At 53.4% G+C, this 16166-nt stretch overlaps 1 protein-coding gene across 1 annotated transcript; it reads right to left on the bottom strand.

The window, feature by feature from the left end:
* Positions 1-1712: 1712 nt before the first annotated feature.
* GZMK (granzyme K) lies at positions 1713-11028 on the bottom strand. The gene is made up of 5 exons (XM_037038511.1): positions 10871-11028; positions 10454-10601; positions 5343-5493; positions 4318-4587; positions 1713-2106 (listed from the first exon to the last, which is right to left on the bottom strand). The coding sequence occupies exons 1-5, from the start codon at positions 10932-10934 to the stop codon at positions 1933-1935; spliced, it is 807 nt and encodes a 268-aa protein (XP_036894406.1). The 5' UTR covers positions 10935-11028; the 3' UTR covers positions 1713-1932.
* Positions 11029-16166: the final 5138 nt, after the last annotated feature.

Below are 16166 nucleotides of genomic sequence, written 5' to 3'. Positions count from 1 at the left end.
CATTGCAGGTGAAACGGTCAAGTTAAAACCACACATTATTACACCCGCATTATTGTCCCACCAACCACACCCAAGGGAGGGAGAAAGAGAGGGAGAGAAACATCCATGTGTGGTTGCCTCTCGTGTGTCCCCCACTGGGGACCCGGCCCACAACCCAGGCATGGGCCCTGACTGGGAATCGAACCGGCGATCCTTTGCTTCACGGTCCAGCGATCAATCCACTGAGCCGTGCCAGCCAGCGTGATGATCAGTATATTTTTAATGAAACAAAATGGAATCTTTAAAGAACTTTTTCTACTACTTGGTTCTCAAAGCCGTTGGACAGTTCGACTAGATTGCTCTCTAAGCCCAGTGTGTGTGGCATTCAGAGGTAGGAGCGCTGAATGCTCAACGGTCTCTGTAAACCATGAAAACAGGCAAACGAACAAACACGTAAAAGCATCCATTCTGCACAAACGCAAGAAAACGCCTGGGAGCGAGCACTGTCTGTCCTCGGGAACCCCACTCAGTACCGAGGCGGAGACTGGCCCTGTGGCCGCTGCCCGTTGAAGGAGCGGCCACCCACCCCGATCCCGTCAGGGGCCGGGGGCCCAGGACCGCTAACCCCACCCAGTCCCCCGCCCTGTCAGCAGCCTGCACTGCAGGGTTTATGAAACTGATCCCACCACACCCATCGCTCTTTTGTCTTTTCTGTAAGGTGGCATTAAGAACGTTCCTTCTCAGTGCATTTCAGATTTGCCCCTTTTTCAGAACCAACCCACTTGCTTCACAGCAGTGCAGTTGCCGGGCTCAGCTCCGGCCGTTCTGCCTGATTTCTGGGCGGAGTAGGGCAATCTGTCTGCAGGGCGATCCTGGTGCGGTCCGCAGGGACGACTCTCAATTTCCTCACCGAGTTCTTGTTTACGAAATTCATTGATTAACAATGGTTAACCTGTTGACCCCTTCACCCGTTTTTCCCATCCTGCCTCCTGGGACCCCTGCTGCCCGCCAGCCTGCTCTCTGCATCGGTGGGCTTATCGGTTTTCGTTTGTTTCCACGTGTGCAACAGGCCAGGCGAGATTTGTCTTTCTCTGTCTGACTTACGTCACTTGGTGCAGGGCCCGCAGGGCCCATCCGTGTTGTCGCAGGTTACAAACCTGCGTTCTTTTTAACGGCTGGATGCCCTGTGTGTGTGTGTGTGTGTCCCAGTTTCTGTATCCGCTGACCCACTGACGGACGTGTGAGCCGTTTCCAGGCCTCAGACACTGTGGGCGATGCTGCGGAGGACACAGGGCGCGTGTGTCATTCTGAGGAGTCGTTTCCATCTTCAGAGAGCCAGAGACCAGCGTTGAGACTGCTGGGTCGTGTGGCGTGTCTACTTCTAATTTTTGGAGGAAAAATTATTTTAATTCCAGACTCTGTTTTATTTATTGCAGGTACTTTTGCACATTGTTTTAAACCCTGTCTGGGAGCAGGTATGGATAAATACTATTCTAAATATTTGTAGGAACTCTGGTCGTGTTCATTAACGTGCCTCAGGGGGGTCTGAACTTGCCATTTCTTATTTGGAAACACAGTTTAGGATGATCCACCAGAAACCGTGGCGTGAAGCTGGTGGAGGCGGCGCTGTGACCTCTGTGGTTCAATCCCCGTGCCCCACTGTGGGGAGTGTGGGTGAAGTGGGGAGATATATTGTTTGTGGTAGTTATTCCCATAAGAGACAAAGAGGTATGCTTCTACATTTTATTCAGAATGAAATAAGCAGAGATACATCCATGAGACTGGTGAAAAAGAACTTGATTCTGTAACGAAATGAGTCCTAAGGGGGCAGGAGGGGACCCTAGCTGTCCCCAACTGCATCCGACCACACCTGAAGGCACCAGTGGCCTGTAGAACGTGCTGTGGGGAAAACAAACAATGCCCACAACCAAGCAGCAGGCAGACCCCAGGAAGTCACCGGCCGCTGTGGTTTGCAGGAGGCGGGAACAGCTGGCGTTTGATCCAAGCCTGGAACTTCTTCGTGAGGAGGATGTAGATCCCAGGTTTCTTGGCATCGCCACATTTATGACCCGCAGACACCAGTCCATAGAAGGCACCGCTGCAGACCAAGGGGCCACCAGAGTCACCCTGGAAACAAGGACAGGGACAGGCGCTCAGTCAGAAGCTCGTGAACTCGAGTTCCTGCCACCCACAGCCGATGACTCAAAAGTTTACGGTCTGGGTCTTTGGTTCCCTTGCGTCTCGAAGAGGGGCAGGCATGGCCCCTTATTTGGGGTTGGATATCTGTGTCTGTCTGTCTGGGACTATGGTTCCATCTGTCTGTCTGTCCATGCCCTTGTCCCTGGGACTAACCATACACACATCCTTTGCTCACCCATGACCACTGAACTTGACTCATCAAGGAAAGGGCAGACAGAAAGTTTGAAATGACTCGCTGAGATGAAAGAATTATTTTATCTGAGAGTTTCGTGTTGGTGATCACAGATCTGAATTAAGCTGCAGGGAACCGTGCTGCGGTAACTGTCCCGGTGGAAGGAACTCTGTCTCCTGAGTTACCTCCCCTGCGCCCTCGGAGGGCTGGATGGAGTGCTCTGCACACACACACCTCCCAGACCCTTGCTCGGTGCGCTGATTCTTGAGGATTCCCTCTGACAACAAAATGTGTACCTCAAATCTGTCAAGGCCAGTGACAGGGTGGCAGCCTGGCCTTGGCCACCGCTGCCCCATCCCGCCAGCTGCAGCGACTGGTGCCCGGGCAGGGTGGGGTGATGGCGGGGTGGGGGTGCTGCAAATGCTCACGGTCTTGGAGATCACCCCACCCTCCTCCCTTAATCACATGTACAGTGTGATGTGAGTATTGTGTTCTAGTTTTCAAAAAGATTTATTTGTTTACTTTTAGAGGGGCGAAGGGAAGATGAAACAGAGGGAGAGAAACATCGACATGAGAGAGAAACATCCATCAGTTGGTTGCCTCTCGCACACTCACAGCGGGACCTGGCCTGCAGCCCAGGCACGTGCCCTGACGGGGAATTGAACTGATGACCTTTCGCTTTGCGAAACGACACCCAACCCACTGAACCACACGGTCAGGGCTATGCTCTAATTTTTAAAAAAATTGGTATTCTGCCCTGGCTGCTGTGACTTGGTGGTGGGAGTGTCATCCGGTGCCCCAAAGGGTTGTGGGTTTGATCCCCGTGTAAATGAGAGACAACCGATCACTGTTTCTCACGTTGAAGTTCCTGTTTCTCTCTCTCTAAAGCAGTGACAGATGTCCTCGGGTGAGGGTAAAAAAACAACAGCGGTCCCTCTGTGCTCCCGTTTGTCACCTGCAACCATGGACACCCGTTTGTTTTCTGCCTCAGGAAGCAAGAGTTTGAGAGGTGAGACCCTCGTTCCTTCCAGCCAGCCAGTCACCATGATTTAAGAGGCACATACTCTGCATTTGAGCTCTCTGCATCTGAGTCTCACAAGGTCTCTTTATTAATCCATTGAAACGGTGGCTCTTTTTCGGGAGAAGTTACCTTTGAGTCACCACTAGTGAGCGTGGAGTGAGTAGGTATAGGAGACCATCCTGTGTGGCGTGGGCCCAGATAGGACCCACACCCACAGGTAGGTTTTCCCGTGGAGAATCAGGCCTGCAATGTACCTGGGCCCCCTTGAGACCTGCTTTTGCTAAAACTCCCTCACCCTCAATTGAGGCAGAAAGTACTCACTGTAACTTCCTAAAGTCTTCCTAAACCTCCCCAGTATAGACTGTTCAACCACTTTTCCCTTTTCATTTGCAAATATTCTTCTTCTGTGAAGTGATTAGTGGCATGGTCTCCTTTGTTTCTGTAAAAGGTAACCACCTAAAGTGAACCTGTGCGTAGAAAACGAGGACCATCATGTAATGTGCCCAGGAAAGCAATAAAGGCCGGTTAAGGTAAAGGGCTGAGGCTTTTTCTCCCCTTGAGAGAGAAGCCATGCTGTCCCTTTTCCTCCACAGGACTCGGTGGTCCGTGTGAATTTCTTGTACATCATCTACAATGTGGTGGACCCCACGAGCCGGGGTCCACATCAGGCAGGCTGTCCCAGGATGCTGCTGCCCCTGGGAGGACACCTGAGAAGGTCATCAGATGCGGTCACTATCTGGATGATCAAACGTGAACTGAGCACGTGCTGTGTCGGGGGGGTGCCCTTAAGGTCCGTTCATGCTGGGAGAGGAGCAGCAGGAGGGTGCTGTGCGGGAGTGGAGGGTAGCTCCAGGGACCACAATCTGTGCTTTCCACAGCTCCTGGCCTCCTTGCCAGTGAGCAAACGAAGCCTCCCCCTGACTGTCATGCCGAGCCCCGCACTCACCTGGCAGGAGTCCTTGTGGCCTTTGGCGTCTCCTGCACACACCATGCCCTTGATGATGTCAGGCTGGTGGTTGTAGTAACTGGGGCTGTTGCAAACCTTGTGACTTATGATGGTGACAGTGACTTCTCTCAGGGTATCGGAGGGTCTCAAAACGACTGGGTCGGTGGCGCCCCAGCCGGTGACCTGGCATTTGGTTCCGGCTCTAATATCATTTTTGGTGCTTGGTTGGAGCGGCTGGACGTTCTGGTCGAGTTTTGCGGCCGTGTGAAGCTGACAGATTGAAAAAGAATAAATGATTGTTTGTCCCCAGTCATATTCCGCTATCAGCCTGCGCATGGTCTTTGTGTGGTCCCCAGTCTCGGGGCACGCCCCTCTTCTCCCATCTACTCTGTGGTGGCCTGCAGCAGCCTCTGCAGCTGTTGCCCCAGGTGCCTGTCCCCCACGCCCTGCAGAGTTCGGCGACGCTCGGGGAGGAGCTGACACGGAGCAGGAAGGCTGCCCAGGCTCAAGTGAGCTGGCCCCTGCTCTGAACTGGGCGGCTTTCTGTGGAATGACATTGCTGAATCTTGACCTCAAGGGCGGGTGGTTTCCTGCTGGAGGGAACCCTTGAGGACGGTATAGACGGCGTTTGGACGAGACTACGTGTGGTCTAGACCGGGTTGTAACTCACTTCTGTATGTCTGAGGTCACTCGGGGGGCTCTGTTGGATCACTGACTCAGTTTCTCATTTGTTAATGATGAAAGTGTTCGGGAAGAAAGCTTTCCATGCAGGTCCCTGGGCCTGCTGGGCTGTCCCCTCCCATGCGTGTGGCTTTGTACTGTGTGCAGCCAGCCCCGATGCGTGTGTGGTAAACTCTCGTTTCCTTCAAGGCAGTGTGGGGGGCAAAATGGGCTCTTAACAGGACGTGTCCTGGGAACTTTGAGCGTGACAAGAGTGCCAACGCTGTGCCTTTGTGCAGGTGACGGACGACCACCCTGCGTTGTATAGAATGTTGGAGAAAATGAAGGAGGGCAGGGCCACCTACCTTAACCAGCATGATGTCATTTGAGTTGGGATCAAAAGAGTATCCTGGGGACCGTACGAACTTTGTAACATCGAATATCTGTTTGGAGGCCTCGCTCTTAGAGAGAGAGTGTGCCCCTAGCACCACTTTGAAAGACTGGCGTCTGGCGTACCTGGAAAAGCGAAGAGTAGAGAGTCGACAACCTTATCCCCAGGCCCCCCGGTGGAGCAGAGAAATGGCGGAGAAGGTTGGCTACAAACAGGGACAGGGACTGGCTCCCAGGTCACCTGTCGGGGGTGTGACGGAGGTCCCAGGGGACGCAAGCATGGCTGGATGCCGCCAGGAGCCCGCTGACCCGCCGCCAGCCCACCCCCTCACCCCCCAGCACTGCGCTGGAGCGCTGTGATGGTCAATCCTAACCGACTGACACCAGTTTACCACGAAGTAGGGGCAGTTTAGGTAACAATAAAAGACATTACATTCGTTGAGGTTGTGGGTTGAAATTGATATCAGCCATTATTAGATTTTTTTATTCATTGAAGTAAAATTTGCATGACCTAAACTTCACAGTTTTAACAGTTTTGTGTTAGTCTGTGGCATTCAATTCATTTATGTTGTCCGCCCCCCGCCCCAACCTGTCCCTCTCCAGGCTGTGTCAGCCTCCCTGCATTCGGTGTGTTCGCAACTACAGTGTGCGCATCGGTACGTGGAGACGTCATCTCAGACTGGGGAGACAGGAGGCTCCTCACAGGGCTGAGAGACAGGCTCCTGCACCTGTCCCCTCCGTCAGAGAGAAGATCTGGGCAAGGAAGGCGAGCTGTCCCCCCGGTGAAAAGCCGCTGCTGACTCGGAGTGAGGACACGTGGGGTGGCGGCTGCTGCTGGCCCCACTGGAGGTTCGGGGCATCAGCGGTCTCATCAGAAGAGACAGCAGGTGGGATCCTTTTCCTGTTTCCCTGACTGTAGAGGGTTCTAGCACCGGTGTCTCGACGGTACCACACCGGTGCGGTTTGCTGCGTGTTGGACAAAACTTCGTTCACAGCTATCCATGAAAATAGCAACGATACTTTGGAGAGCCTGCAACACCTGGGAGCCCGCGCACATTATGAAAAATTCCCATTTCAGCGTGCGCCTCGGGAAGCCTCTTCGAATCCGTTTCTGGAATAAGGAAGTTTATACAAAGAATCATATTTGGCTACATATTCCTATTTCATCGTCACTAGAAAAGAGATCAAGGCGGATTACAAAAAGCCCACAGCCACATACACAGATTATCAATATTCATACAAGTTACAAAGAGACACAGGAAAGGGGAGCAGAGGCGACCTCAAGTTTGGGGACCTAGTACCCGATGGCCGGCTGTGACTGCCCAGAGTTCCCACTTTTTGAATCCTACCAAAAGAGTTTATTTTTGGAATTCCATCTCTACTTGTTGAAAAGCTTGCCTATTGCAAAATCAGGATGGGGTGAAATTTCTCAAAGGGTGTGGATTGGATTTCCTAGAACTGACTTGAGCTCAAATTCTCACAGTCCCTGCACCCAAAGCTTCGGTGGGGAAGGACCACCGAACCCCCTCCCGCTGCCCCCCCCAGACCCCCAGGGCCGCGTTCTGATAGATGGCACAACACCTGCATGAGTGGCCGGCGCGGCGCACAGAGGCCTACGAGGCTGTGGACGACGAGTTCTGACTAGGGAAGGGCGCTGGGGAGATTTCTGATTCGCCTTCATCTCTTACCAGTTTCCTTGGTTAGTTCACGCCTTTGAAATGTTTTGATTACTTTCATCTCCACTGGGACATGTGAACACTAAAAACAACACCAAGAGCCCCAACGGCTCAGTGGGTTGGGCGTCGTCCCGCAAAACTAAAGGTCGCTGGTTCGAGTCCAGGCCAGGACACACACCTGGGTCTCGGACCTGGTCCCAGGTAGGGGGACGCACAAGAGACAACTGATCGATGTTTCTCTCCCTTTCTCCCTACCTTTCCCTCTCTCTTAAATAAGTAAAGTCTTTAAAACAGTTAAAGACAATGCAAGCAGACTGCGAGTGCCCTCTGGGCTTTCCAGAGGGACTGTCCACCTCTGGGCGCACTGCCACTGTGATCTGCACACAGTAGGTGACTTCTCCACGCCTGAGACACCTGTGTCACCTGAGTGCTAGCACCCCACCTCCTTAGCTAAGTCCGGCCGGACTCACACAGCGGAGGAGAAAGAGCATTGCGTTGTCCATCTTTACCGTCGTACGGCTCCGTGTGTCTCCAGGGTGGGCTTCGGACCACCTGCTTCAGAATCACTGGAGTGTTTGCTTAAAGTGCAGCTTTCTGCATCCCTGGTCTTACCTGGAACAGGACTCCATGCAGAGAGGAGAGCCAATGACTCACTCCCAGTCCCTCTCCATCTGCCGAAGATGCCCACAAACAGGGTCTCTCCTGAGCCTCCCAGAGACCCTCCTCGGTGTGGTTAACGCTGACAGGCTGTGTATTCCTCACCCGTGAAAGGGGTCTTTGGCCCAAATTGACGCGTGGCTCCGTAGGGCAGTCAGGGCCCAAACCAGGCTTTTGTGACGCCATCCAGTGCTTCGTCCGTGACAGGTGCGGAAGCCGGGTGCCCAGCCTCTCTGGCCTCCTGTGCCCTCTGCCAGTCTGCCTGGGCACCGAGCAGGGTTCTGCTGGGACCCATACCTCTGGCTCCGACAGGGAAGGCAGGGTCCCCATTTCTTGGAGGTCTCTTTTGCATATGAGAGAGGGACTGTCACAGTTCTGTCCCATCAGCATGATGAGGTCATTGAATTTGTTCCTCAGCAACATAACTTCGGATCACTTTTGTTAAATTGTTGTGGTGTGCCAGGTTCTGTGCTGAGCATTTTACACACTCGCTCTCATTTAAACCTCACAACTGCCCTTGAAGGAGGGCACGGTTATTCCCGTTTTGCAGATGAGGACACTGAGGCTCAGGTGAATGAACAGACTGGCGAATGTCCCACAGAGCTTAAGGACGCAGTTGCGTTGGCAGGAAAGCTCAGTGGGTTTGACTCTGGTCCTGAAGTTCCCGCCCAGTGGTCCCGAGGGACTCGGGATGGGGCAAGGCCACACAGAAGAGGCGGCGGGAGCTCCAGTGCAGCCGCTGGCGGGCGGGTGAGGAGGGACAGTGTCAATGAGGAAGGGTGTCGGAGGTGGCTCGGGGAGGCATCGGGCAAGACTCAGGTGAGAGTTTTGCTTCTCACAACTTAAAAGGCTGGACATGAGATTATACAAGAAGCCTTTTTACCAGTTTCCTTCTATAACTGGTGTGGGCACCACGGAAGGAGCCAGACTGTATGAGGAGCCGTGCTGATGGGTGGTGGGCGGGGACCCAGATCTGACCCCCACACCACTTGCTGAGAGGGGCCCTGGCACCCTCCAGCGAGCCGTTCCTGCAGGGTACTTGGGGGCACATGTGTGGGAAGCCACCACTGAGCTGTTCCATAAATATTTGGGGTTTCATAAGGCTTCATGTTTTTCTAAGCACCAATCGACCTTCAGTTTGACACCCCAGTGTCCCGTAGAGGGAATGTGATCCACATCTTCTGGAATTCTTTAAACTCCAGCCACTTAAAATGATATTTAGCAATTTTTTAAAACTTCAAGACCTCTTCTTCCCTAATTGGCCAGTTTGGCAATCCACCCCGACTGAGTCAAGTTCACCAGACAAAATTTAAAATTCAACTTAATGATACCATGTAGCATCCGGTCGCACTTTATGGCTTGCGCAGGACTTTACACTGTTTTCAGCAAAAAACAAAAGTAAATAAACCCTCCAGTTGATTTCCCTCTTCCTCTTCAGCATTTCCCGAGCGTCTGTAAGGAGTCGGGCTCTGTGTCTGGGGAGGTCAGGGGCCGTCTACATGTGCTGAAGCGTGTTTGAGGGCGTGCATGCCGTGAACTGAGTGACCTCTGACCGAGAGTCCCCTCCGCCTGGCCGGTCCCCAGGGGCAAGTGCCCTGCAGGGGCCGAAGGGATGGGCGTGCGGGGTGGCCTCTGTGGCGGCAAGAACCTCATGTAAATGAAGTGGCCATGTTGAATTAGTGGCTGGCTCTGGAGAAATCAAACAGAACTTCTCAGTGTTTCCAGGCTTCAGAATTTCTGAGTTGCGTTCATACAGTCTCACCAGTGGGGCAATCGAACAAAATCTCCAGAACACAGGACATTCAGTTCAATTGTTCGTGTCGATACAGCTGATGCCAGGGGGCCCTTAAGGGCATGGGGTCATGGTGTACAGAAAAGAGGCCCTGTCTGTTCTTAGCTTACCAGGTGAGGAGCATAAGGAAGAAAACATACCACCCCAAAAAACCGACCAAAGAAGAAGCACCCCTGCACCCCGACAAACACACTGAACAGCACCAGGGCTGCTTTCTGTGGCTTTTCCTCTGGAGGTAGTTGCAGAGCCCAAAAAGGGTTCAGGGCTGTTGTAGCTGGAGTAACAGGGTCACAGGCCGAACTGGACTTTGAGAGTCACAGTCCGTCTTCAGAAAAGCTTTCATTCTGAGTGTCCCAGAGGAAGACATCTCCTCTCTCTCTCTCTCTCTCTCTCTCTCTCTCAATAACCCATCTGTGACTTTCTTTTTCCACCTGGGGAGGCCGTTGCCCTCACAGCTGTAATTCCCAAGCTGCGGGCCTTGCCTCCGGGGTGGGCACTGGGGTGTTACTGCAAGGGGCCTGGAGCCCCAGAGCAAGGCAGGGCCTCTTCCTTCCACAGCTGTCATTCCTGCTACTAACTGCCCCCTGTGCACACTTACTATGTGCTCAGTGTACTCAGAGATTTATGTAGATATTAGTTAACCCTCAAAATCCCACAAAGCAGGTCCTTTGCTCAGGTGGGCTGGGAGGTACTCATTGGGGCTGTCTGGTCCTTGGGGGCGGCTGCCTTCCCTGGTGTTATGTGCCGGCCTTGAACTTCTCTAAGGCCTTGGTGGGAAAGGCGGGCCAGCCCTCCTTGTAAAGGGAAACGCAGGGCAGAAAGGGTGGATGCGCATGAGGGTGCGTGATTTCCACCAGTTGGTCTGTGACCATGGAAGCGAAGAGGAGGGCAGATACCTTCCTGGGGGGGACGGGCTTCTGCTCTCGCCCCACCGTGGGTGGGTGGCAGCGTGGGGACTCACCGACCGTGGCAGTGGGCTGCAGTCAGCACCCACTGTGGGTGGATGAGGACGCCTCCGCAAAGGTGTCTGCCCCGGTGCTGGACGGAGGCCATGAATGGCCTGGAGTGTGGGGTTACTTCCTGTCCCCCGATGATCTCCTCGCTGGAACCTGCAAAGGAGAGCAGCTGTGTAACACAGCAGGTCCACAGAGGGTTTCGTGTGATTCTTCTTTTGACAGGTGTTCTGTCATTTTCAAGGTTGAAAACCGTGCAGTCACCCGGACACATAATTGTACTTACAAACACTAGTGTGTAACTGTATACAAACCGCTGTTTGCCGCATCACAGTTTAGAGGCGTAGACATGGCTGTGAAACGTCCTTGCTGTTTATCACGCGGCCACTCAATGCCTGTAGGTGGGAGGCTCAGGAGATACTTACACTGTGGAGTCATGTGAGCCCCGGCTAGCAGGAAAAACAGAGAGAAGGACGAAAACGTAGCCATTTTAGTGGCTTTGATTTAGGAAGCCCAGACGAAATGTTCCGACCAAATTGGTGAAGGAAGGGGGTTCTGAAGGCTGAGTTTTGGTCTTGCAGGTTAACCCCCTCATTACCAGTGGGCTGGAGTCACGGGGTTTCACACCTTCGTCGGCGGGTTTATCGGTTGGGGGCGTTCTGGATCTGTGCTTTTAGCACTTTGGGGAGGAGTTGCATCTGCAATAAAGAATTTGTTTCTGCACCTACCGACCTTCGGTATCTGTGTGAGCACTTGTGTTGTAAATATTGAAAGGGTGAAAACCAGCCAAGCCACAGGGACTCAGTGAAGTTGCAGAAAGTTGCAGACAGAGCTCAGAGCTGCTCTAAAGTGACTCTCACTGTTTCCCTGGCAGAAAAGGGCGCCTGTCATGTGGAAGTTCTCTCCCCTTCTCCGTGGATGTAGATTTGCAATGTGGACGCACACGGAGCCTTGGACAGAGCGTTGTCCTGCCCCACTGAGGCCTCACTGAAACCCGAACGACTTCCAGTGAGACCCACGAGCTTCGCAGCAAACTCGTTCCTGATCTTGCCACTGTCTCTCAGTGCGACCGAGTGTGGTTCAATTTCAGTTACATTTTTGGAAGATTTCATAATGTTATTAAAGGGGAACATTGGCAACATATTTTTAATTCCGAGTCTCTCTTTCACTCAATTTTAATTGAAAATGACTGTTTGTTTATCCAAGGCCTTAATAATAATATTTTTTAAAACTCAAGGACTGGGTTTTGTCCCCAGGCACAGATGGTGATGCCTTGATGGTCTGTCTATGCTTCTTCCTCCTTCGCTACCAAACACATCAGACTGGAGGCTGAGGTTCTGTTTCCCCCGGTGCCGGTCCATGTCACAAACCTAATAAAATGGGCCTAGACAGACCAGGCACCAGACACCTGGTCACCGTCCAGAAACCCTGACCCATCCCCTTTGGCGAACAACCCCTATTTTCCTTTTTAGGACACATGCGTCCTACCTTCCTTGTGCGTGTGTGTGTGTGCGTGTGTGTGTGTGTGAAGGAGAACTGAAACCCAGGGCTCTCACGTGTGCCAGATTGCAAAAGACGCCTACCAAGTTGTTGCTTGCTAGTGGCATAATGATATATACACGCTGTGATTCAATAAGCACCTCAGATCATTTCCAGAACTCTCGTTACATCATCCCATCTGGGTGTGCGTGGTGGACCTCGGTGACGAAGGGCGAGCAGCTGCCAGGTCCGTGTCCCCAATGAAGCATCGGGCCCCGCGGAGGCGGAGCAGAGCGCCCGGCGCCGCACAGGCGCAGCCGGGCCCAGCCCTCCGCCTGACGGGGAGTCCCTCGCTGAGGGACACACGGCTGGAGCGCAGAATCGGGGGAAACATCAGTTCTCGGTGCACAGTGCCCTGGCAATGGCACAGCTTTCCTGCCCCTTCCGCCAGCAGAATCAGCAAGACTTCCTGCTACAGAGACCAGCAGCCGGTCGCGGAGGAGCCCGATGGAGAGAAGCCGCAGACTCGGTAAACCCGATGTGTCCGTTGCAGCCGCGTGGCCCTGTGAATTTTCAAGCCATCTTAGTCACAGTTGACGCGCCACTTCTCCGCGCCATGAAGAAGCAGGAAGAGCCCAATTCCCCGCTGTGACCCGGAGCAGTGGGGACTATGAGGGCCATGACGTGACAGGTGGAGGTGATCTGAACTGAGAGGAAGGGACAGACGTGTGAGAGAGACACGGCTGCATTTCTGGCAGGGTAGGGGTCAGGGGGACGTGGTTAAAGTGCTTTTCAGCTGACTGTTTCTGAGTGGTAAGGACTAACATCATGTGAGCTTTTACACTCTCTGAAGCATCTTCAGGGTGTTTCAGGGAGGTGGCCGCCCCCCGGAGCCCCGACCTGACCACTAGGGGCCCGCCTTGCCTTGAGCCGTCGCCAGTGCAGACCGAGGGGAGCTGGCTGGGCCAGGGGCAGGGATTTAGCCATCTAAGCTGCGGTCACTCATGGGTGGGACTCAGGTTACTTGGAAGAGCAGCCTTGTAACTCTTCCTTGTAGCTGATCTGGAAAATTCTGGGAACCACATAGGTTTCTAGGTCCGAGTGCTTTGGTTTTGGCTGCAGATGGATGCGTATCGTTTGTTGTCCCACCGAGGATGCTGGACGGGGAACAATGGGCTGTGGAACGCGAGGGGCTGGGCGGCCGCCCCAGTTTCTGTTGAGTCTGCCGTGGGGAGGGCTGTGTTTGCCTTGGCCAGTGTGCGTCCGCCGGATGGGCTGCTCGGGTGCGGGCGGGGCCCGTCGGGGCCAGTCGGGGCGGGACCGGACCCCCATGTCCCCTCCGCAGCAGTTTCCCTGTTGTGTTCAGCTGTCCTTTTTAGCTGCTCTTAGAGAGGCCGCTTTGGGGTTTTGTTTTCCTCCATCCCTTCTCTTTCAACCCTCCCATGTTACAGGAGACCCTTGTGACCTGCTGTTTGGAAGCCCCGAAGGCCTTATGCGGCTCCGTCCCCTGGGCTGCCTTCCTTCCCCAGCCCAGACACCTGCGTCACGGCCTCCCTTAGCACGCCCTGCACGGCCCTGTCACACCGAGTGTGGCCCAGGCTGTGCCATGCCAGTCTGTGACCTGCTCCTTACCTGCCTGGGGCTTGGCGAGAGCTGACGGTGTGAGTCAGAGTTTAGAAGCTGGTATTGAAGCTCTGTGCTCATTTATTTCACTTAATAAAATGTCATTTCATGTCTGTTCAGTCTAATCGTAACATAGGGTATGTGTTTTGTGGGCCTGTGTCTTTAACTTTCCCACTCACTTGTGTTGTGTGAAAGTATCACCCAAATTAACAAAAGCCCCAAACACACCTGGGCCTCCCCACAGGCGGTTTGAGCCCAGCTCTGCGGACCCCTCTCGGGCACTTCCTGTTGGCTCCCTTTCAGCCTCCTTTGAGAAAGTTTCCCATTAGCACGGTTTCCAAGACCCTGACAGCTGTGGCAGCTGTCCCAGCCTCCCCAGCCCCAGGCACCTGAGATTGGGATTTGGCCGCATTCCCCTGGGTCCCGCCTTCGTGGCCCTTGACCTTTGGAGCCCTGGTTTCTGCCCAGTAATGGGGGAGCTGACTTGATAGGTGAATCTGCTAACAGCGATGGCAGAACTACGGCAGCTTTGGGGGACTGGGGCGAGGAGGGCTGTTGCCTGGGGTGCTGCGTGGTGACATGATGTATGAAGGTGCCCAGAAAACAGAAATCCTACTTCAGATGGCAGCCAGCCCTCCCGTGAGAGGCCTCAGAGTGGATGAACCTGGGAGCAAATCACCAAAGAAGGCTAAGTACCCGGGTTTGGACCTGGGGCTTCGGCTGTGAGCGCAGTGCCGGAAGCTGGGCTGGGGCTTTGCGGTCCCTACGTAAATGCAAACATCCTGGAGAACTGCCCCACGGCCTCCCCTGGGGGGACCGGTGATGGTGATGATGGAATGGAGGGAAATTTGCTTCCTCTTCTTCCACCTTAACTTTTAATCAGGACCTATTTTGCGTATGGATTATCCTCCTCGATTAAACATGCATGTGTTTCCTGCCCACCGCTATTGGGTTAAGTAACACCTCACCCCTTCACTGCCCACCACCCCCACCCCGCCCCCCTGAACCAGGTACTGGCGGCACCAGCTGCAGTGGGTGTGAAGTGGAAGACAGAGCCCAGGATCTTGGCGTGAGACGGAACTGAGGGAAAACAGCGTGAGAAGTCGGCCTGTGGGGGCGTCCCGGGGCTGCTGGAGCTGGCTGCCGGCTCCATCCTCTGGCCCTGGTGACTTGCCTGCCTTTTCTCTTCTCCTTCAGGGTGGCTCTCCATGCTCACTCTCACGGAGTTGCCTGCTATGGGAGGGACGGGGAAGTTCCACAGGGGTGGTCCCCGCGGTGTCGCTGGACCCGAGGCAGGTCACTCACTCTGTCCGCAGTGTTTGTCCTAAAAGATTTACACGTGTGAAAATCCACCCGCCAGGGCTGGCCGCCAGAGGGGGGTTTGAGCCATGACCTCTCTCCCAAGCAACAGGCTGCCGGGGGGAACACTGGCCTTGCACAGCGGGATCGAGGACTTGGACGAGCTTCGTGGGGCTTTCGGGAGAAAACTGGGGTCGACATGCAGGTCACATCCAGGGAAAGATGCCAGGGAGAGAACCGGTGACAAAGACCAGGAGAAAGGTGACCCAGGCAGGGGAGGAAGGGGCGAACCACAGCAGAGGAAGAAGGAAGCAAACAGTCGGGGACGGGAGGGTTTCTGATGGAGCGCTGCCAACCACATTTGAACACCCCTGATACCATGCGTCCCGAGCCAAGCATATCATCTTCTTAAATGGAAACAGATCTGTGAAACGGAATAATCTTGTCATATTGAAAGCAATGCAGTCGTGTAAACCAGTCAGAACGGCCGCGTGATAGTCACAGGGCAGACTCTTTACTGAGGGAAACACAGTAGATGCTACGGCCAAGCTGGGCCTCAATAGATCATCTCATTCAGTATTCCTTAAGTTTTCATTGACAACAGATGCCACTGAAACTGTCACACAGTTCTCAGTGTGACAGCGATACTTTTTGCAAAGGCTGTTGGCTCATCAAACATCACACACACACACACACAAACACACACACACACACACACACTTGCACACATCCCCAAACCAGCTGACCCCCGAATGCCTATCCCACCCTTTACCCCAATAACTTCCAGTGGCTCAAGATTTTCTGTGAAAAAAATAAAATTATTACAAACACTAAATGAAATGGTAAATTAAATATAATGTCTGAGAAGGAAGCATAAAGGAAACCGCCCGCCAGTTTGAGCGTGTAAAGTCCGACTCTTGGAAGGCAGAAAGAACCACGGGCGGAGGCCAAAGCCACTCGAGGAAACGTCTGTCTTTGGCATTGAGGAGCGGTCCCCCCAAAAGGCTGTGTCTTTAACATGTGAAGGGCTCCCCGAGATCCATCAAAAGATAACACTAGTAATAGAGGGCTTGGTGGTCAACAAATCAATATAAATACAACAAAATTTCAGTTAAATTTCCCTATTAGGAACCTGGCATACAAACAAAAAGTCTTGGTGATGGGAGCATAAATGTAAAGCATATTTCACACTTTTGTGAGTCTTAGTATAAGCTTGACACACTGCCAGCAGGAGTATAGTGAGCGAGCACTGACAAAAAGACCACCAAGCTGAGAGAAGATAAATCACAAAAGCACAGTCTGAATGTTTTTTATTGTTGA

This window comes from Sturnira hondurensis, unplaced genomic scaffold (assembly GCF_014824575.4).
Source record: "Sturnira hondurensis isolate 20B ecotype Veracruz unplaced genomic scaffold, ASM1482457v3 Scaffold0024400, whole genome shotgun sequence".
Lineage (NCBI taxonomy): Eukaryota > Metazoa > Chordata > Mammalia > Chiroptera > Phyllostomidae > Sturnira > Sturnira hondurensis.
Note: the sequence above shows the minus strand (reverse complement) of the source record. Positions and strands in the feature narration are given on the sequence as shown.

Excerpts from the sequence above, each read along its gene's own strand:
- GZMK (XM_037038511.1), bottom strand. The coding sequence starts at position 10,934 with ATGGCTACGTTTTCGTCCTTCTCTCTGTTTTTCCTGCTAGCCGGGGCT. Across the intron at positions 10,602-10,870 it reads GGCTCACATGACTCCACAGT|GTTCCAGCGAGGAGATCATC; the intron begins GTAAGTATCTCC and ends TCTCCTTTGCAG. Across the intron at positions 4,588-5,342 it reads ATGACATCATGCTGGTTAAG|CTTCACACGGCCGCAAAACT; the intron begins GTAGGTGGCCCT and ends TCAATCTGTCAG.